We start from the raw sequence: 19,715 nt of genomic DNA on the forward strand, positions 1-19,715 counted from the left end.
CCTCGGTAGTTGGTAGATTCTGTGCACCAGGCTCAAGCCACTTCTTCATCATCTTTCTCTGTTCACGATCGACCATTACCACGTTTTCCGTCCATCGGGTCGGTCCCGTCGCCCCCTTGACCGCGATGTCGAGTTGCGCAACATCAAGCAGTATCACCACCGCAATCACATACCTGCCGGCGATCCTCCTCTCTCGTATGCAAGTCAACGATAACATCATCTGTCGTGGTTGTAGACCCGGCCGTGGTAACCTAGTTAATTGATGTGGAGTCGGTCCCTACTCACAGGCACTTCACAGAACGGAATTCCAGATGAACACCCTCGGGGACACCATCGCCAACGCCTCGGCGCCCAATTGGCCAAGCTTCCACTTGCGCAACAGCGCTTCGGCACGATCCCGTTCTGCTGTCAGCGTTCTGCTGTCAGCGTTCTGCGCCTAGGCTGCCCCGGGGAACTCTTCTAGCGTATGTGTGGAAGCACACAAAGGGGGCAGCCGTTGAAGAACCCCTTCAAGTGCTCTATGGGATGATAAAAACGCCGGTGCGAACTGATAGAGGTAGTGTACAGTAGAACATGTAAAACATCACTGACAATTAGTACGCTACACAAACAGGACACTTTCCCTTTCAGGTCATCTCCCAAGGCCTAAGAACAAATGTCTCCGAGATTCGAACTTGTACAGAAAACAACCCGGACCAGACATATCAAAACCGACCCCAACTATGTACAAAATTAAGCATGCCTCCATTTCTTGGACCCTCCAACTGATCTTCTTTGTACAAAGCCACGAAAACGAAAAGAAAGCAGAAGGGAAAAAAAGGCAGAGTCGATTCCTTTTGTCCCATCCTTGGACCTTGCGGCCGATGTACCACAGCATGGATTCGTCGAATCATGGATCAGGGGTTTTCACGCCATTTGCCTACCAGCCACTGCGTCGAGACAGAAAACTTGAGACCATTCCAGGCATGAATGATGAAGCTCGGGGGTCTCAGCTTTTCTGTTTGTAGGGGTGTCTAGATACTCTCACTTGCTCCAGCTCCAGGGACACCTCCCAAAGATTTGACACACCTGAACTCCCAAGTCCCGAGACTCCCAAGACTCCAAAAGAAGAACACAAGAGAATAGCAAGAAGAAGATCGTTCGGGCCCCGCCTGCCCGCTCAAAACAAAGATCGGCAGAAAGAAGTTTCCACACGCCTATTTCCAGATTTCATTTCCATCGCTTCTTAGTATCCACGGGTTCGAGATTGTTGGGAGATCGTCGGGAAGATCGAAGACTGAATGGAATGGAAAGTGAAGAGCGTGCAAATGGAATTTGACTTAACTCTGAGTCTTGAAACATGCATGGCAATTCTGATCAGGGATACATCGACATTCTCGAGCCCGAGCAACATAAACTTAGGTACACCTCTGCATGGATATAAAAGGGTAGCGTGGTTTTTGGCAAGTGGCAAGAACTTTATTTTTCTCACAAGAAAAAGCTGGTTTTGTCCCCTTTCGCCCCTTGTTTCCTGTAGACATCTTGTACCACGCTACCCTTTTACATCCATGCAGAGGTGTACACGCGGATGTGTTCATAGATCATCAGCCTGCACCGGTGGCGTGGCTAGAGGTAATGTATGTTTCTGCTCCAGCCTCCGGCTACTGGGAGCAGTGTCGTGAATCTGGAACGGATGATGGGATGTCCTTGCTACAAACTCAACGGCAGAGATTAGTTTAATGCGGACAAGGTTGCCACGAGTCGAATCCGATTCGCTCATTGAGGGCAAGCAGCCGCAAGACAATAGTAGCGACGCTGTTGTACATTCTTTTGTTGTCGACTCCATTTTCCTCTTTGTTTTCGAGGGAGGAATTCAATCCCGGGATGATAATTGGCAGGCGACGCTAAAAGTCAACACCAAGGAGAAGAAGCCAAGTAAACGGATGAGAGCTGTCAAAAATCCTGTGTCCTCAAATGGGTCTTCATTCATATTAACGCCCAGTAACGCTTCAGACGCTAAATACCTCAAAATCTAAAGGCATCATCCTTTTTCCACGATCCAAACCCCATAGAGCTCCATACATTTTCTTTTTCTTTTGCCTGTCCTACAGAGACCTCTCTGTCTCCCGTCCTCCACTGCCGAGCCAATGGCCAATTACCGGCGTCTAAGGATATAGGATAGGAAACGAAAAGATGTTGAAGTTCTTTTGTTTTCCCCTGAACGCCGATGCTGTTTTCCTCAAATGTTCGTCACCCTTCGGGTATCGCAAAACGTCATGAATTAGGCCTTCCTGGCTCATGCAAGTCTTTGTTGAAAGACGCCTACCACCCACCGGTCTGACCACCTCTTTATGAAATGTCTCTTTTTATTCATAAACTCCGAGGCAAACAAGACCAGATGAAACACGTTGGATATGTCTAAACCCAACCGTACGCCCATTGAAAATGCCAAAATGAAAAGAATCTAAAAAAAGATAGCCAACAAATTCATGAGACTATATCAGCAGGGGCAACCAAGCCACCTGCGAAAATAGTTGTCCCAGTTTAGAACTTGAGAGCCTTAGGCTTCTCCCAGCTGAAGGTCTGGTTGGTGCCGAAGTGGCCGTTCTTGGCGGTCTGGAGGTAGATGGGCTTGGCAAGGTCGAGCTCCTTGACGATGACACCGGGGCGGAGGTCGAAGTTGTTGCGGATGATCTGGACAAGCTCATCAGAGGTCTTGTCGGAGGTGCCGTAGGTATCGACGTAGATGGAGAGGGGCTCAGCGACACCGATAGCGTAGGAGAGCTGGACGAGGGCACGGCGGGCAAGACCGGCGGCGACGAGGGACTTGGCGATCCAGCGACCGACGTAGGCAGCAGAACGATCAACCTTGGAGAAGTCCTTGCCGGAGAAGGCACCACCACCGTGGGCACCCCAGCCACCGTAGGTGTCGACGATGATCTTACGGCCAGTGAGACCGGCATCACCCTGGGGACCACCGATGACGAAGAGACCGGAAGGCTGGATCTGTAGTAGGGATAATGTGTCAGCGACACTGCCACGGTGGCTAGATCAACAGTTGTTTTAACTTACGTGGTAGACGGTCTTCTCATCGAGGTACTTGGCGGGGATGGTGGCCTTGATGATCTTCTCAAGGATCTCCTTGCGGAGCTCCTCGGTGGTGATCTCGGGAGCGTGCTGAGCGGAGATGACGACGGTGTCAACGCGGAGGGGAACAACGGCGCCATTGTCGTGCTTGTACTCAATGGTGACCTGGGTCTTGGTGTCGGGGCGGAGCCAAGGGAGGGAGCCATCGCGGCGGGCAGCGGACATGGCAGCGTTGAGCTTGTGGGCGAAGAGGAGGGTCAAGGGGAAGAGCTCGGGAGTCTCGTCAGTGGCATAACCGAACATGATACCCTGATCACCGGCACCGAGGTTCTCGAGACGGTCGTCAAGGTGAAGACCCTGAGCGATATCGGGAGACTGCTCCTCAATGGCAACGAGGAGGTTGCAGGTCTTGTAGTCGAAGCCCTTGGAGGAGTCATCGTAGCCGATGTCCTTGATGGTGTTGCGGACAACCTTCTGGTAGTCGAGCTTGGCCTTGGTGGTGATCTCACCGAAGACCATGATCATACCGGTCTTGGTGGCGGTCTCGCAAGCGACCTTGGAGAGGGGGTCCTCAGCCAAGCAGGCATCGAGAATGGCATCGGAAACCTGATCGGCGATCTTGTCGGGATGACCCTCACCGACGGACTCGGACTGTAAGAGGCTGGGTTAGCGATTGGCCCGGTCATCGGCATATGCAGAGTGTCGGCAAAGACTTACGGTGAAGAGGAAGGTTCCCTCGTTGTAGTGCTTCGCACCGTTAACACCGTTGGTGGCCATTGTGTCTGATGTGGTTTCTGGGAAGAGTTAGCAAAGTGCGCGTAAAAAAAGAGAAACAAGCGCTGAACGAGTGTACCTCGAAGAGGAAAGGTGTTAAATAGACAATATGTGGATGCGGCTGCAGGAGATGCAAGAGGACACGGTCAACCAACTGGTCTCCCGAGGGCAAGGTAATGGGTAATGTATGGTATAATAAGTTCGGATGGCAGAGAGAAAAGAGGTGGTAAAGACTACAATCGCGACACTTCACGTTCAGACCAGATGGTGTTTTGACCAAGTAGCCTGCACAATGGAGCTGCAATTGCCTTGTCCAGTATGTGGAAGATGCCTCAACTTTTTTTTTTTTTTTTTTTTTTTTAGAGGACGCGAGTTTGACACGTGGGGAAAGGGCTCTTTGGGTTAGGATTGTTGGAGTTCGTCTTGACTGAAAGTGACTCACCTTCTGGTTGCGACGAAGCAATTGGCAGAGGAAGCAAAACCTACAAGAGGGAATGAAGAGAGAAGAGGAGGAAGGAGGTTGAAGACTAGGAAGGAGCGGAGTTTATGTGAAAGAGAACGGGGGAGGTGCGGGAGTATTTGAGGAATTTTGCATCCAGTCGCGGGACCCTGATGGAAAGGAGGCCGGGTCTCGGGCGCCAGAGACGGGATGGCGGGGTAACGAGAAACTTCAACTCCGAATTGTTGTACAAAAATACAGATTGTGTCAGGGCTACTAGGAAGAAACAGGCAGGAGCTGGGCGGGGCTCCCTACAATGGCGAATTATGCGCGGGGATCACGGCAAGAAAGATGGACCATCTCTCCATTTTACACTTTCACGTGTAGGCACTAGCATCATTTAGCAATTAGCCATGATAAGTGACAGCGGGGAGCGGGCAGGAGGAGGATGGATCATGATCTTGGGTTGGGCTCTCAGGCTGGCGGTTGAACCCAAGGTGCACTACAGACAAATGTCCGGTATCACGAGCTTGATCCGACTGTTTGGATATGCCCGAATCCGTAGAGGTTCTTTCCATCCATTGTGAGGCATCTGAACATTTTGCGGCGGCACGCAACGGCTCAGCGGCCGAACACACGTCGGCCGACCCGAATATTTTGTAGCGCACCCCGTGCTGTCTTCAGCCGGCCGGGTATCGTGTACCTTTGTCAGAAGTCTGGATGCAACATCGGACCCGCTCTTTTGGAGAAGGAGAAATTGCGCCATCGCAGCCCTCTCGTCCGACGACTCTGGTGCCTTTTTGGTGCCTTGCCCTGCCAGCCCTGCCCGCGCATAGCTCCCAAACTCACCGCATTTAACGCCATTGACATGCTGTGACCCCACTGCGGGGCAGATGCCGCAAAAAATTGTCGAGGCGCGCTTCACCCGGCAGGCATGTTCCGTGGCAACGGTGCCTGCAGCGCGGCGGCAGCGCTATCAGTATCCGTATCAGAAGTGGAAAGTTTGGCGATCGAGCATCGAGGCAACCTTTTCGTCACCAGTCGTATCATTTTCCATTGACGGGCTTTTCCTTGTCACACAGCACACAGCATCCCGAACCCGAAGAGACATCGACGACTATTCCACAAAGCTCCGTTCCAGATTTCAACATCCGAACATCCAATCCTTCCACCAGATCACCCCCCCGGTATCACCGTCGTACATCCATTTCCCGTCAGTAGGGCTGCAGCTCAGAGTTGACAAGCAACCCCTCCTACTCTCCACCATCCGTATACGAACATCCTAGACGTCGGGGCATTATCGCAGCCATGAGCAAGTACGGCGTGATGGTGATGGGCCCCGCGGGTGCGGGAAAGGTAGGCTAAACTTCTACTCAACGGCAATTTCCCCATCTGCACTCTCCACAGGATCTCTAACACGGCTCGGTGTACCAGTCCACCTTTTGCGCATCGCTTATCACACATCTCCAACTCAACCGACGCTCTGCCTTCTACGTGAACCTCGATCCCGCCGCCGAATCGTTCGAACACACACCCGATCTCGACATCAAGGACCTGATATCGCTGGAGGATGTGATGGACGAGATGAAGCTCGGTCCCAACGGCGGCCTGATCTACTGCTTCGAGTTCCTCATGGAGAACCTCGACTTCCTGACTGAAGCGCTGGACTCGCTGACGGAGGAGTACCTCATTATCTTCGACATGCCCGGACAGATCGAACTCTACACGCACATTCCGATCCTTCCTACCCTCGTCAAGTTCCTCACAACGCCCGGCGCCCTGGATATCCGATTGTGCGCCGCATACCTGCTCGAAGCCACCTTTGTCGTCGATCGTGCGAAATACTTTGCGGGTTCCTTGAGCGCGATGAGTGCCATGATCATGCTGGAAGTCCCACACATCAACATCCTCAGCAAGATGGACCTGGTGAAGAATCAAGTGAGGAAGAAGGACCTCAAGAAGTTCATTACACCGGATACCTCGTTGCTGCTTGACGATCCGGCGGACCTGGCCAGGAAAAAGGCCGGCGAGGACATCCCGGATGAGCAGTACGCCGATCCCCAGGACAAGAATGCTATGATGTCTGGCGCCTCGTTCAAGCGCCTCAACACAGCTGTTGCGCAGCTGCTCGAAAGCTTCGCCATGGTCAGCTACCTCAAGCTGGATTGCACCGACGAGGACAGTGTCGGGTCGATCCTCAGCTACATTGATGACTGCATACAGTACCACGAAGCGCAAGAACCACGGGAGCTGAAGGACGAAGAGTTCGATGAGCCTGAGGAATAGTTGGAAAAAAGTGACAATCAGGAATGCTTGGAACGGAGAGAGTATCCAGACTGGAGCCGAGCAGTATATGGATATATGATCACCACATGGGCAAAATGGACAGGAATTCTGCATAGCGATGGCGTCGGGAAGAAAATACAAGCTTGGCTCACCAGAGAATGATTGGGATAATGGAGGAAAAGCAATAACGATCTATATGTTCTTTCCCACTTGACTACCAAAAGGTCATGAAACGGTTTTCCAACGCGAGATCACCACCTGTAACATTTATGCCCTTGATCCCATGTACCTTCGAGGTCGTAGTTCTCGGACTTTGCCTGACAGGAAACGCCGTAACGCCATGGCATATGCGATATTCCAACAGTCAGCCACCCTCCAACTTTTATCGTCGTATCGTCGTCATCTCGTCCGTAAAGCCAAAAATCCAACCCTGCTTTTCCTCCTCCATCTCTCCTTTTTCTCGGTCGTCCGTCGTCGTCGTCATAGTCATCATCCAAGGTATCGCCATCGCCTCCTATTCCTCTTTCCCATCCCCCTTCCACTCTATCATGACACCCTCCTCTCCGCCACCCCTTTGTCGTTCTCCCCACTACCATATTTCTCATCCTCTCTTCAAGCGCTTAAGGGCGATCATACTTGGCATGACCCCTCGCCTTATCCTGCGCCTCATACCTCTGCCACTCCGTCATGAAGAAGTTCCAAATGCCCAATCCGTACCCGCTCGCTTTGCTCGCCCAGAACATGGCATCGCTCGCGCTCTGCTCCACGCCGCGTCTGTACACCCAGCTCGCAACCGCCGCCATGCCCGCCCAGAACACCAGCGTGAACGCCAGCCTCGTGAAGAACATGAGCACCCGCCGCATCCAGCTCAGCACCTGCAGCACCATGACCAGCAGCAGCAAGACGCCCGCGAGAATGACCACGTCGGGAGAGGCGTAGATGTAAGCTGTCAACCGCTCGACGAGAGGCTGCAGGATCGGAATCAAGGTGGAGATGAAGGCTTCGATCGTCGACATTATGTGGCGCTTGCAAGATTGGAGGGTGGAGTCCGGGGAGAGGAGGTGCTGGCGGGCGAGGGAGAGATAAGGGTCGGGGAGGACGCCTGTGGTAAAGAGGAAGGGTCGTGGTTAGCGGACGGGACTGGTGAAAGAAGTAGGAGCGAGAGGTGGCAAGGGATGGCTTTTGTGGTTATTTGCGCTTGCGCTTTCGACTCTTTGAGAGAAGAAGAAGAACAGTGCGCGCGCGGAGCGGGACGGGGTTATAATGAGGTTGGACGGGAGCGCAAAGGCTCCTCTTAACGAAGCGCAACGTGGGACTTTGGGCTGTTTTGCATCTTGGGCTGGTGAAGATGGAGCCTGGGGATGTGCGACAGGTTGGAGCAAAGGCATGACGGGCGCAAAACTTACCAGTAAGAAGCTGGAGAGCCCACTCAATGGGGAGGTTGAACGGATCCATAATGTCTGATGCAATGATCTTGCTGTGTGGCCTGTAGAGATTGGTTTGGTGGTCGCGCGAAGCTTATGAAGCTCTAGCAAATTGATATGGAAGCAAAAGAAAAATGTGAATGCGATTTGCGATTTGCGATATGTTGTTGTTTTGGAAAGGAAAACGTGGAGGGGCAGTTGTGGTGACTTAGTGTCTGGGAAGTGAAAAAGAGCTGCGACGGCATCGTTAGCGATTTCGTGGAGCGGAGGCGGGGGGCTTTATCTTATCAATTGACCAGGCAACGGAGGAGAGTGTGGGGCTTGGGTTGTCACTCCCTTCCCCCTCTTCTTGTCATTCTCTCGCGGGCACGACTTATTATCTAGTTTTGGTAGAACGTAGTCGAAAAATTCATCATTCATTCAATCAATCATTCATTCACTCGCCAGGCTGCCCAAACAGGCTGTGAAGAGAGATGTATGGCGGAAACAGCGTTTGAAGCCCAACTTGCCAACTGAGGATGAAGGTAACCCCTCAATTCATGGTGGGACCTGAGTACTACGTGTGCGCTTCTAATGGGACTATGGGAGCTTCGTGGAAGAACATTTGTGCCTAATTGCGGCTTTCCTAACTCAGCTCTTCAAGGTAACTTGTGAATGTAAATCCGATGGTTTGTTCGATCCAACTTCCATGCGACCTCTTTTAGGCCCTTGAGTTTGGGGTAGTCCGCGGGAGGTAGATAGACGGGAGTGCTTACATTACACAAAAACCAGCCTGGCAAAGGAGCAATGCCAATGCATCCGCTATGGCTCTCAGCTGAAATCCATAATACTTTATAGTGCAGACATGCCGTCGACTATCATTACTTCATCTTCATTGCTTTCGTCCATTGTCTGCTCTTAGCAACTTCGTTGTTGGGGTATCTCCGCTCTCCATGCCCTAAGAACGACTGTAGAGCATCTACAGTGGTCCAGTCAGTTCCTCAGTTCATGTCGGCATGTCATGTTGTTGTAGCTTCTTGGTGACTCATTAATATCTATTGTACAGTAAAGTCCATCGACTATCAAAACTCCCCTCTTGAATCAGATGCAAACCACCTCGAGCAACTATTCCGCATCTCAACCATTGTCTCATACAGTTAACAAGCAAATCTTGCGCTAAACGGCCGTGAGGAAAATACAGACCATCTCAAATCCAGCCAAGGCACACTGCCCACGATTTCGTCAACCCATGGGGCATCGAGCTCGAACAAGTTCGAACTATAGCTGCTCATGCATATCGTAGATAGTCGCCCCTGACCTCCTCGCCCCTAAAACCGTCCCTTAACATAACAAAAATCCAACTCTTCACATCGGGGTATCCTCCTCATCTGCCAGCTGGACGGTGAAGGGTGCCTGGTTTCCCTTATTGTGCCTTCTTCGCGTTCCTGCTCTCTCGGAACTTGGCGATCTCAACCGCCACAGCCTTATCCACTCGCGTCTTGAGCTCCGGGCGGTAGCCAAGGATAAACAAGAGTTCGAGCCACACAAATAGAGGAGCGAGGAAGATGGCCTGAAAGAGGTTGTCCAGGAGAGCCGGGGCACGGCCTTCGAACTTGCCGTGGCCGAGGAACTGCGCCAGCCAGCTCACGATGTGGACGACAATGGCGACCTTGGTGGTGGAGACCGGGTCGGCAATGCGGAGGTAGTTGGTGAAGGCGCACGAAGCGAGGCAGATGAACGCCAACGCGGTGCCGGCGACCGGCTCGAGGAGGACGTAGAGTCCGCCCCATGTCAGGGCCGCGAAGGTGCCCAGGTTTGGCTCAAGGTAGGGGACCTGAAGAAAGGAGGGGAGGGTGAAGAACGGTCCATAGTTGGAGGCCTAGGTTTGGCGTGTGAGAACGGATGAATGACGGCGAGAAGGGAGGCTAGGGGCGAGGATTCATACAATTTCAAAGGCCGAGAAGAGGATTAAAGGCACACATATCATGTGGATGATCACGTTAACATGATTAGAGTGGTAAGCACCATACTGCAGGCGGGGAGAACAAGTTAGCAGGAAGCTCCAATCTGCGGTTTTTCAGACAAGGTGAAGAGCAAGGTGAAGTGAATGAGACAAGCAAGGGTTGCCCAAGCAGGCCGAAGAAGAGCATGTAAGTAGAGGTTTGGATCTCAGGTAACAAAGCTTACAAAGGTGAGCTGTTTTTCTAGGTTGAGGGACATGATGGGTTTGATGTCTCGGAATTGCCCAGTATGATTAGGCTGGTTCTGTAGACAGTCTTAGAGGGCTTGAGGTTTTATATGTGAATGGATGGCGAGATCTCCCTCAGTTCCGTGAGACCCGAGACAGAAGATTGTGAGTGGATTGTCAAGACGAAATGAGTCGATGGCGACCAGTAACGGAGGGAATGAATCAATGCCACATGTATATGAACGAGCAACAAGCGGAATTCGCAGTGTTCTAGAAGCAGAGCGTGCAACTAATGAAGACCAAAGTCTGGAAAGAACGGGATCTGGTGATGTCGGAGTCTGGTGTTCCACGTTGAGGTTGCATAGGTACGTAGCCATCTTCTTATTCTCAGAGGGCTAAAAGCTATGCCTCGGATGTGGAGTCGCCATAACAAAACAAGTTAAGATACCGGCCCACCCCCGCAACTCGATGGCCACAGCGCTATCGAGTGTTGACAGGCGGGGGACGTACCTGTCAGTGTTCCTACAGATGGTGAGGTCAAGGCCAACTCTGAAGAAGAGGAAAGCCAACAGCCGATGAAGATGGCGAGTGTAGAATTAGGGTGTTTTTGTGAGTCAATGACTTCAAAGTTCTTGTTTCACTGCTTGAACCGCCAAGTTGTTTGTGCGGGTGCGATTCATAAGGTAGCTTCGCCCTCACCAATCCTTGAGGTCTCTCTTCGTCCGTCACATGCTAGAACGGCAAGAGCCACACTACATACCTCTCTAATCAAGCTTCCTTCCAGCTACAAAGGCAACCAAAACGCCGGGGGTTGAACATGTTTGACGCTTCTTCTGTTTAACTCATTACAAACCCGTAGCACAGAAAAACTGACCGTCTAAGCATCTTGCGCCTGTGATATGATGGAATCAAGCTCAGCTAAGACCGCTTCCGTGTGGTCAGTGCTGTTCCTTGCAGATCGTGCACGAGCCATACAATGGTAAACGTCAAGGGACGGGTGGCAGGCAAGGCATGGAAGTCCCGAACCGCGTCCGCGGCGGTCACTGTGTTCGAGGCTACCGCTTCCAGAACCTCCAACCTTTGTTCCATCATAATCTTTATCCATTTCGTCAGCCTTGCTCTTCCCATCACCAAGTTATTTCCACGAAAGCGAGTATCCATTCGACAACTCCTAACCATTACCGCAGCAATACACTAGCATCCTTGCTGTCGATTTCGCCCCCACCATCGTCCCATCCCGACACGCGACTCCAATTGCCCACGTCTCGACAACACTGCCGCCGCCGTCGCACTTCGACACGAGAGCCGCGCGAAGGCGTCCCGAGGCGCATAATCCCTCCCTAGGGCTTCGAATTATTGACGTCCATTTTCTACCGACGACACACCGAATTCAATAGCACCAAACCGTCACAATGTTCTTCCTCCATAACCTCGAACGCCGGGTTACCCTGCATCCATCCTATTTCGGCAGGAACATGCACGAGCTTGTGACGACGAAGTTGGTCAAGGACGTGGAAGGTACATGTGCCGGTGATTACTACATCATCGCCATCATGGATGCGTTCGACGTTAGTGAGGGTCGCATCCTCCCCGGAAACGGCCTGGCCGAATTCACTGTCAAATACCGTGCTGTGGTTTGGAGGCCGTTCAAGGGCGAAGTGGTTCGTTACCTATAGCCAGAACTCTCCGTGTTCTCTCTGTTCGGGTTTTCTAACAGAAACCGTGGCTACAGGTCGATGCCATTGTCTTCTCGATCAACCCTCACGGTTTCTTCTGCCAAGCTGGCCCGCTTTCCATCTTTGTTTCCTCTCACGTACGATGAAGCCCTCGTTCTCTTCTACTGTGCCCATGCGGTGCCTTAGACAGGAGCTTTATTGCTGACACAAAGATTATAGTTGATGCCCGAAGAAATTCACTTCGATCCTAATGCGACGCCTCCTCAATTCACCAACAACGCCGATATGGTTATCGAGCCCGGTACACACGTGCGCGTAAAGATTGGCGGCTTGAGAACCGAGTTGGGCGAGATGTATGCCATCGGCAGCATCAATGGAGACTTCCTCGGGTCAGTATCATTCCTACAGTGGAGGTTTTGATTGTTACTGACCAGTTCTTCTTCAGATGTCTGCAAGCATAAACGACTTGCAAGATGCAACGAGATTATCTCAATACAAAGGGTATGGAGTCCCTCAACTATTTTGAAGTACTCGTTCAGCAGAGTCCGGTCGAACCCGGGGGCAAAAGCTCTCTGGGGTTTATATCGACGCACGTGGTCGGCTACTGCAGTACTTTGCCCGGTCAAGAAGAAACTCTGTTGGGCAAAGCTGAAAGCCACCCATACCGAGGGCCGTTTCAGAATTCTTGCGGCGGTTTTCGAAGGATCATGTTTGCCCGTGGCTGCGCGTGGGCGGCAGTATGATCGAGCCCCATGTTGGATTACACGGAGGGAGTGTGGCGGTAACATGCCTAAGGGTTTCCAAGGAGATGTTGATGTTTCATCTGAAAGAGACTCAACGGGGTGGGTATTTTTGTCACGGTTTACACGGGGTGCGTAAACCCTTTGTCTGTGGCGTTTTGAGGCATTATTGGGGCCACAAGCGGCGCCTGGAGTCTATTGACGTTTTTGTCTTTTTTGCAGCATGCTGTGTTTGAGTGTGAAAACCGGTACTTGGACGAACTGATGTTATAGAAAGGCTGGGCGATATGAAGGCAACGCCGCCATTGAGAAACAGGTATAGAATAATGTCTTCAGAGGTTTGCGAATCTCGTACCTCAAATCTTCTCGAGAAAGAGTTGACTTTAGGCTACTCGTCAGGGCTTGTATAGCCTTCCACTTCCCGCCCGAATGTGGTCGTGCTGGAACACCACAGAGAGCATCACTTGCGATGGGACACTTGACTTAATACGCGGGCACGACGTTCAGTATCACAAGCGAGGACTCAACACGACGCCTCGGTTTGTCCCGGACATCTTGACTCGGAACCATCCGGTCCCGGGCGGTTATGCCATGCGAATACGCGATGATACCAACGAGGTGGGATGTGGTGATGGCTCACTTACCGTGGGGGGGTTATTTCCCATGTCAAGCTGACAACTCTGCGCATGCCATTCGTGATCTCATTCAGTATTCACGAGGACCCTTAGACACCATGAGCTTAACGTCTCCATGATCTTCACTGAAGCACAGAGGTTGCGTAGCGGTGAAGCCGTGGGAAAAGAAAAAATGGAAGAAAGAAAGAAAGGGTAAAGAATTTGGGGGAGGCCCATTCACCAAGGCACCGAGCTATCGCTACCTCTCCATCATGAAGTTGCGATATCTCTTGACTATTCTGGTTTAAGAATACTATGCCCGAAAAACAGCGGGTAAACCCGAACAGATGAAGGTAACAGTGGGGGCCATGTTGGCAAGAAAAGTCTCCATCAACAAGCAGACCTGAGACAGGAAGTTGAATGGGAGTGCGGGCATTGCACCCAAAAGAAACCAAACGTTGAAGCCCAGCAGATCTTCTTTCGCGACCGAGTTGTCGATACCCATATCCTTACCCAGACCGTCCGACACCTCCACCTTTCCCTCTATCTCGCGCAAAAAATCGATAACCATATTAATATCCAGATCTTGGAAAACTTGCGCAAAGATAACTTGAGAGGTGTCTTATCAACACTGCAACGCCGAGGCTCAGGCATCATCACAGATCACACATTTCACATTCTACCCAAGCGGAGTGGCTTCCGTGCCGTCCATGTGCCGCCGCCTTTTCTACCCCATAGTTTCCTCTCTATCACACGTTTTAAGACATCGCTACACTTACTACCGTGATGGTAACACAGCAGGAAAGCCATCGATATTGTGTTACCACCACTTTTCTGTTGTTTTGAATGAGGACGGGAGGGATGTGGGAGGATCCGTTCGGTAATCATACATATGTCTCTTTGACGGCTGGCGCCTGTTATTGCTGTCATTGCTGCCAGGACCCGAAGAGGGGCTTGAGGGGGTGTAGGTAGATCGTGCTGATAGGCGTTGACTTCATGTTGCCGAGTTGAAGACAAGTATGTAGGTAGGTATTTTCGTTATGGTTTGGTTCTTTGATCAATGGCTCAGGCCTCAGGGTGTCTTACAACAAACATCCCTTCGTTGTGCTTTTCGCATATCTACATACCTTATGTATACACTTACACGATATACCCCTAATTCCTTATATTGGTGTACCCGACGTCCGCATCCAGGCTAAGTACATCAATACTTGGTACATACAGTGCATCTCAACCACCCGCCCGGCCCAGATCCCGCGTCCCCAATGGGAATAGCTTCCAAACCCCCAGCGCAGCGTAGCAACCTCCCCTGCTCCCCAACTCCTCCGAAAGTACATGATTTCCCATCCCGGCCACGCGATTGACTGTGCTTTCCCATCCGCATCATCATCGACAATGAGAGCGACGATTATTGGGTGTGCCTCGTTCCCATCCTCTCAATCAACGCGGGGGTCTTCACACTACATGGAGGAGGCGGAACTTACGGAGGGTCGATACCAGTCCCCATTCGATTCGACTGCGAACTTGGACATTAATGAAAAGCGAAATACGGGATACCACGTATAATTCGTCGGTATATCACACTGCACTACACACCCTCTTTTCCTCAGGTGTCACAAAGCGGACTTCAAGAAAGGGATATTGATACATACAAGCCGTAGCGGCTTGATGAGAGGGGCACGGGCACGGGCGATATCAAGACGGAAATCTGGATGCAGTCGACTTTAACCTTCGCGCGATCTAACCCAGTCTTTCTTCGTTTGAGGCTTCATGATTTCGCTATCTATTCTGGAGACGGCAACACCACCCGCCCCCCCTCCAGTCGACAACATCATGTCGGCAAGCCTACTAGTGGTTTCCGGTTTCTGTTTCGACCTCTCCGAGTTTCTATCAATTCCATTTCGGATGGACATTTCATCCACTCAGATTTGTTGCCAGCGCCCGGCAAAGAATGATTCCGGTGCCGAGATGCTAGGTATTGTAACCAAGCTCCGTTCTCATTGCTTTTCATCCTTTTCCCACCTGGCTATTTAGTGTGTATTTGGTGCGATCGATCCGGTCCCGAAGGAGCAACAATTCTCTTTAGAAGACATTCTAGCGCCAACAAGTGTTGTTGGTCTGCTGTATCGGTATCGGTATCGATCGAAATTGAATCGGAAACCTGCTATTCCAAACTCCTCATGGCATGGCATAACCAGGCTCTTGGGCCACCTACCTATCGGAGATCACCCACTCACGATTCATGACGAAGAAGAACAGAAAGAAGAAGAAAAGGCTGTCACAGGCCGCAAAAGCGGAGAATACTACCATATCAAGGAAGGAACACGACGAGATCAAGATCAAGATCATGAAAAAAAAATACCACCATACTCATCACAAATTTCAGAAAATGTCGGGCAGGTCGAAGCAAGGATCACCACGTGAAGGAAGTGATATGTCAAATTCACTGTGCGTGCTGCCCGACACTGTTACTGGGATGGTAGGTAGTACCTACCATTGCGCAACAAATGCGTAGGTAAAAACGTGCTGGCGAGGCGAGAGGCAACCGAATCGAGAATGAACGTAAAAATCTGAATTTGGATAGACATCTCCCAAATACTATCATGGACGACTTTACCCCAAGTATGACCTGGAGTTGCGAATGCGGAAGCAAAGCCGCCATCTCCCAGATGCTCCAGGCTTCGGACCTCAACAAAGTCATATCGCACTGTTCCCCGTGTAAATTCTCGGGATACCACCCCTTTAAGACCCCCCAAGCTGTCTAATCCACCAAGCTGAATGAGCCGAATGAACCGCCTACCCGGGCCGGCAATAATGGCGAAGCGCCGCGAGGATATCTCTGTCACACTCATTGCTCACTCCATGCATGCTTATTTAGACCAAGCACAAAGCACAAGGCTCTGGGGTAAGCCAAACATGGAAGCCACAAGCCATAAACCATCCTCATTCGACCCGCCAGCCGCCAACCAGAATATGGGGATAGGTGGTATCTACTGATGATGTTGACATTGGTCGGAGTGATCTCCCAAGTACCGGTACAGTGTGTTCGACACTATCTCTTACAGCTCTTACAGTTCCACGCAACTACAGCTCTACGTGAGTTCAGCTTCATTACGACGAGTGATCAAGGTGACTTGTCAAGCTGAATGGTGGCTGGTGACTATTGATCACTGACCGATTCTCGAGTACCGAGAACCAGATACGACAGACAGATAGACAATGTTCTCTATTCATGTTTATGGGTTATGCAAGCAAGCTAAGTGAAGCAACATCAACCTTGACACCAGACTCCAAGAAGTGAAGTGTCCCAAGTCACGCGGACATCCGTCACTCAGTCAGTATACGCAGCATCTAATCGTTTGCCCCCACCAAACATGAATCACAAAACTAGCCGCCAAGGTTATCATCTCCCCCTTCTCTCCTCGCCTCTCCTTCAAGCGAGGGAGAGAAAAGAAAGAAAGAAGGAATGATCGACACTGTCGACAAATCACATATGAGATATTACAGTTGCCGTTCTTCAGATCTTTCGTATCAAGATCCTCTTGCCTCCTTGAATCACGAACTTCAGGCTAAACATGCAGGCAAGACCGAGGACCAACACTCCTGCAAGGAATGCCACGAGGGCCCTGGAGCCGTGTTTCGAGAGTATGGCCTCTGGGGCGGGGTTTCCCACTAGTGTTGCAAAGCTGGAAAACATGTATACGAAACCAAGCCAGGTGCCAATTGTCCTGGAGGAACACAGACCCCTGACGCATTGCACTGTAAAAGAGACAGAGAGGAGTGTCTGTCAGCCATGTGAAATCCAAAGTACTTTGCATCGCAGACAAACCCGTGCTTAGATAAGCAAGATACCCCCGTTTCATTGTATAAACGGAACAGGAGGAAAAGATGGTGACTTGACTGGGCTGGACTGGGCTGGACTTACCGCCAAGAGGCACAAAGCTTCCAGTGCCAACTCCCATCAACACAGTCACGACAAACAAGGCCGGCACTGCCTTTGCCCCAAAGGGCAACCAAACGACCAATACCACGAGCATCGTAAAGATGTTCATGATGATGATAGTGTTTACTGGGCCTAGCTTCCGATCGGATAACCATGGAGGTATCGTTCTCCCAATAATAGCACCGCTGTTCGTTCGGGTGAAGAAGCCGTTTTTAGGTTAGCCACAGTACTTTTCCAATTATTCACGACCAGGAAAATTTCGACCAATCGGATTGCAGCACTTACAAGTTGTAAGTCATCATCAGGTAGAACTGTTTATCGCCAAAATTGGTGGAGACGGCGTATGAGGGAATCGATCCCCACTGGCTGAACAAAACCATTTCATATGCTACGCAACAATGGTGATTGTTTCGTTAGCTATGGTATGGCTCTCGGTAAGAGAGAAGAGAGAAACACCAAGCTGGTGTTGGTCAGAGTGTCTACCAGGTAGTAGACGGGGGGGACATACCGAACATGCTAACGCAAATTAGCCAGAATTTCGGGGACTTGCTCATCTCCCTGAACGCTGAAAAGTCCCAATCACTGTCGGCCTCTGCGCCTGTTTGTTGTGATTCATTTCTCTCCACAAGCAAGTTCCCAACAGTCATGAAGGCCATTATAATGCCGGCGAGAATGAGGACGCCCGTCCTCCACTCATATCTGTTGAAGAGCTCTTGGAAGACTAGTGAGAAGAAGATGCCCCCAATCGCAGAGCCTACTGTGACACATCCCGTGGCAAGACCTTCTCGTACCTTGAACCACTGGCTTACGACAGTGAATCCTACCGTGGTAGGGGCAGCTGACAAACGGGTGTACGTTAGCTGACATGATGAGGAAGAAGGGGGTGACCCCCAATTTTTGTAGAAGAAGAGTACATACCGGCTGATATTCCAGCGACTACGAAGCAAGCCATGAACTGGCTATACGTGGTCGAAAAGGCCAGACCGACGAAAGAGGCAACATAGATCGTGCTGCCCACAAATAAGAGTATACGCGGTCCGAATTGGTCGTAAAGGATCCCGCATGGTGCGGCGAAGAAACAGTCAAAAAATCCGAAAATGGAGATGATCCAGGAAATTTTGCTCTTGGAGTACCCTCGAAGTTGATTTTGTTCCCACTCCGTCTGGAACAGCCCGATGCTGCTGAGCAGCCCGTAGGTGGGAAGGATCAGGCAGAAACACCCGATCACTACTTTCCAGGGTCTCCAGCCATGGTCGAGGTTGGTGATGGCTTTTTCCTCGTTCGCTTCGCCTGCAAGGGTGCTTCCACCTGGGGTGCTCGGAATCCAGGAACCTGGTTGTTCCTTCGAGATCGTTGGTGCTGCGCCGCGGGGAGCCAAGATATCCGAGGTCTGTAGTCTGAATCGAGTTTCCGAGATCGTGGTCAGATATCACATTTTGAATCGACATTTCTTCAGAAACATGTGGGATCACAACAGATTCGGCGCCGAAATCTTACTCACTCTGGATCGAAATCGTCTCGGGCGTAAACCTCAGAGGTTGCACCCTTCTTGGAGGACCAGTCGGAGCCCGACATTCCTGTGGAGGTATAAAGATGACTCACAGGATGTCCACGTTTGATGAGATGAAGATGGCTCACTTCGTGTTGTGTGTGCTTGTTTGTTGAGTGTTGTCTTCTAAACTCTTTGCAACGAACCGAGCTAAAGACGACGGAGTGTCAGGCACCCGATGAACACAGGACCGTAAAGCGCTTTTGAGGAAGAACATCTTGCACGATAGTCGGCGTTATTTCTGGAAAGACTACATTAACAAGAGGCAGTGCGCAGCACAGAAAACAGGTAAGAATACCCCGTGCCTGCATTATAGCCCCACTGACCACTGAAATGAAAAGGAAGTTGGAAGGAACGAAATTACAAAGAAGTTCAGTCAACATACTAATCTGTGACTGGACTCCAAAATCCGAGTTTCGTGGGCAGTCTTTGACAGTCTCTCCAGTGAGTTTGATTCCGTTCTGACCGACGGCAGCCTCCGAGATGATGGGATAAGATGGCGATAATGGTAATCTTATGGAATTTTTGGACCATGAGACTTATTTCCTGTGCGTCAAGTTATCAAGTTTGATTGTATAACTGCCTACCGGATTTCCCCGTCAAAGTACAAAGTACCCCCGGACTATCGGCAAACATCAAATGTGAGCGAGCGACAGGTTACCGGCACTTCGGGCGCGTTCCAGGACGGATGGAGGCTAATTCGCAGATTCTTCCAGATTCTTGATCTTTGTTGCAGAAGCAAAAAGGATTGTCGGTCCTCCTCGAATCTCGCACGGAGTCAACAACCTCTTCGAGTCTCAGAACCTGAAAACCAGCAGGATATCCTTGATACCGCAAGACTCCCCTGCTTTTAGCTGGCTGGAAGGTTGGTCTTGAGACGCATGTAAAGAGTCCCAACCCAGAGCGTCAAAGATTCAGTTGGTAGACTTGAGCCAGGAAGTTCTCAGTACACCCTGGGAGTGGAACAAATTCCAATCTGCTCGTCTCAACCCTGACTTTTCCTTGAGGTGACAGGGCTCTGTCTGTATCAGCTACAA

At 50.9% G+C, this 19,715-nt stretch overlaps 6 protein-coding genes across 6 annotated transcripts; 2 read left to right on the forward strand and 4 right to left on the reverse strand.

Moving 5' to 3' along the window:
- Window positions 1-1,951: 1,951 nt before the first annotated feature.
- SMAC4_04316 (uncharacterized protein) lies at window positions 1,952-4,551 on the reverse strand. The gene is made up of 4 exons (XM_003350964.2): window positions 4,283-4,551; window positions 3,784-3,860; window positions 3,052-3,717; window positions 1,952-2,985 (listed from the first exon to the last, which is right to left on the reverse strand). The coding sequence occupies exons 2-4, from the start codon at window positions 3,841-3,843 to the stop codon at window positions 2,524-2,526; spliced, it is 1,188 nt and encodes a 395-aa protein (XP_003351012.1). The 5' UTR covers window positions 3,844-3,860; window positions 4,283-4,551; the 3' UTR covers window positions 1,952-2,523.
- Window positions 4,552-5,253: 702 nt separating this feature from the next.
- Window positions 5,254-6,738, forward strand: SMAC4_04317 (uncharacterized protein). Its single transcript, XM_003350965.2, has 2 exons — window positions 5,254-5,635; window positions 5,714-6,738. Exons 1-2 carry the CDS (start codon window positions 5,588-5,590, stop codon window positions 6,563-6,565), a joined length of 900 nt encoding a protein of 299 aa, XP_003351013.1. The 5' UTR covers window positions 5,254-5,587; the 3' UTR covers window positions 6,566-6,738.
- A 447-nt stretch (window positions 6,739-7,185) lies between these two features.
- SMAC4_04318 (uncharacterized protein) lies at window positions 7,186-8,148 on the reverse strand (the record flags this gene model as incomplete). Its single annotated transcript, XM_003350966.2, has 2 exons — window positions 7,972-8,148; window positions 7,186-7,667 (listed from the first exon to the last, which is right to left on the reverse strand). Exons 1-2 carry the CDS (start codon window positions 8,018-8,020, stop codon window positions 7,186-7,188), a joined length of 531 nt encoding a protein of 176 aa, XP_003351014.1. The 5' UTR covers window positions 8,021-8,148.
- Window positions 8,149-9,031: 883 nt separating this feature from the next.
- SMAC4_04319 (uncharacterized protein) lies at window positions 9,032-10,358 on the reverse strand. The gene is made up of 3 exons (XM_024655643.2): window positions 10,156-10,358; window positions 9,914-9,997; window positions 9,032-9,847 (listed from the first exon to the last, which is right to left on the reverse strand). The coding sequence occupies exons 1-3, from the start codon at window positions 10,186-10,188 to the stop codon at window positions 9,392-9,394; spliced, it is 573 nt and encodes a 190-aa protein (XP_024510919.1). The 5' UTR covers window positions 10,189-10,358; the 3' UTR covers window positions 9,032-9,391.
- A 661-nt stretch (window positions 10,359-11,019) lies between these two features.
- Window positions 11,020-12,252, forward strand: SMAC4_04320 (uncharacterized protein; the record flags this gene model as incomplete). Its single annotated transcript, XM_003350968.2, has 3 exons — window positions 11,020-11,817; window positions 11,889-11,969; window positions 12,052-12,252. The coding sequence occupies exons 1-3, from the start codon at window positions 11,569-11,571 to the stop codon at window positions 12,250-12,252; spliced, it is 531 nt and encodes a 176-aa protein (XP_003351016.2). The 5' UTR covers window positions 11,020-11,568.
- Window positions 12,253-17,410: 5,158 nt separating this feature from the next.
- SMAC4_04321 (uncharacterized protein) lies at window positions 17,411-18,704 on the reverse strand (the record flags this gene model as incomplete). Its single annotated transcript, XM_003350969.1, has 4 exons — window positions 17,411-17,517; window positions 17,638-17,967; window positions 18,048-18,526; window positions 18,631-18,704. 4 exons carry the CDS (start codon window positions 18,702-18,704, stop codon window positions 17,411-17,413), a joined length of 990 nt encoding a protein of 329 aa, XP_003351017.1.
- Between the last annotated feature and the right edge of the window lie 1,011 nt (window positions 18,705-19,715).

Source organism: Sordaria macrospora, chromosome 1 (genome assembly GCF_033870435.1).
Source record: "Sordaria macrospora chromosome 1, complete sequence".
Taxonomy (NCBI): Eukaryota; Fungi; Ascomycota; class Sordariomycetes; order Sordariales; family Sordariaceae; genus Sordaria; species Sordaria macrospora.

What these genes read in the sequence shown, in the direction of transcription:
- SMAC4_04316 (XM_003350964.2), bottom strand. Translation starts at nt 3,843, where the DNA reads ATGGCCACCAACGGTGTTAACGGTGCGAAGCACTACAACGAGGGAACC. An exon ending in AGGGAACCTTCCTCTTCACC is followed by an intron (nt 3,718 to 3,783) that starts GTAAGTCTTTGC and finishes AGCCTCTTACAG; the next exon opens with TCCGAGTCCGTCGGTGAGGG. An exon ending in ATGAGAAGACCGTCTACCAC is followed by an intron (nt 2,986 to 3,051) that starts GTAAGTTAAAAC and finishes TCCCTACTACAG; the next exon opens with ATCCAGCCTTCCGGTCTCTT.
- SMAC4_04317 (XM_003350965.2), top strand. Translation starts at nt 5,588, where the DNA reads ATGAGCAAGTACGGCGTGATGGTGATGGGCCCCGCGGGTGCGGGAAAG. An exon ending in GCCCCGCGGGTGCGGGAAAG is followed by an intron (nt 5,636 to 5,713) that starts GTAGGCTAAACT and finishes TCGGTGTACCAG; the next exon opens with TCCACCTTTTGCGCATCGCT.
- SMAC4_04319 (XM_024655643.2), bottom strand. Translation starts at nt 10,188, where the DNA reads ATGTCCCTCAACCTAGAAAAACAGCTCACCTTT. An exon ending in TAGAAAAACAGCTCACCTTT is followed by an intron (nt 9,998 to 10,155) that starts GTAAGCTTTGTT and finishes CCCCGCCTGCAG; the next exon opens with TATGGTGCTTACCACTCTAA. An exon ending in TCTTCTCGGCCTTTGAAATT is followed by an intron (nt 9,848 to 9,913) that starts GTATGAATCCTC and finishes CGCCAAACCTAG; the next exon opens with GCCTCCAACTATGGACCGTT.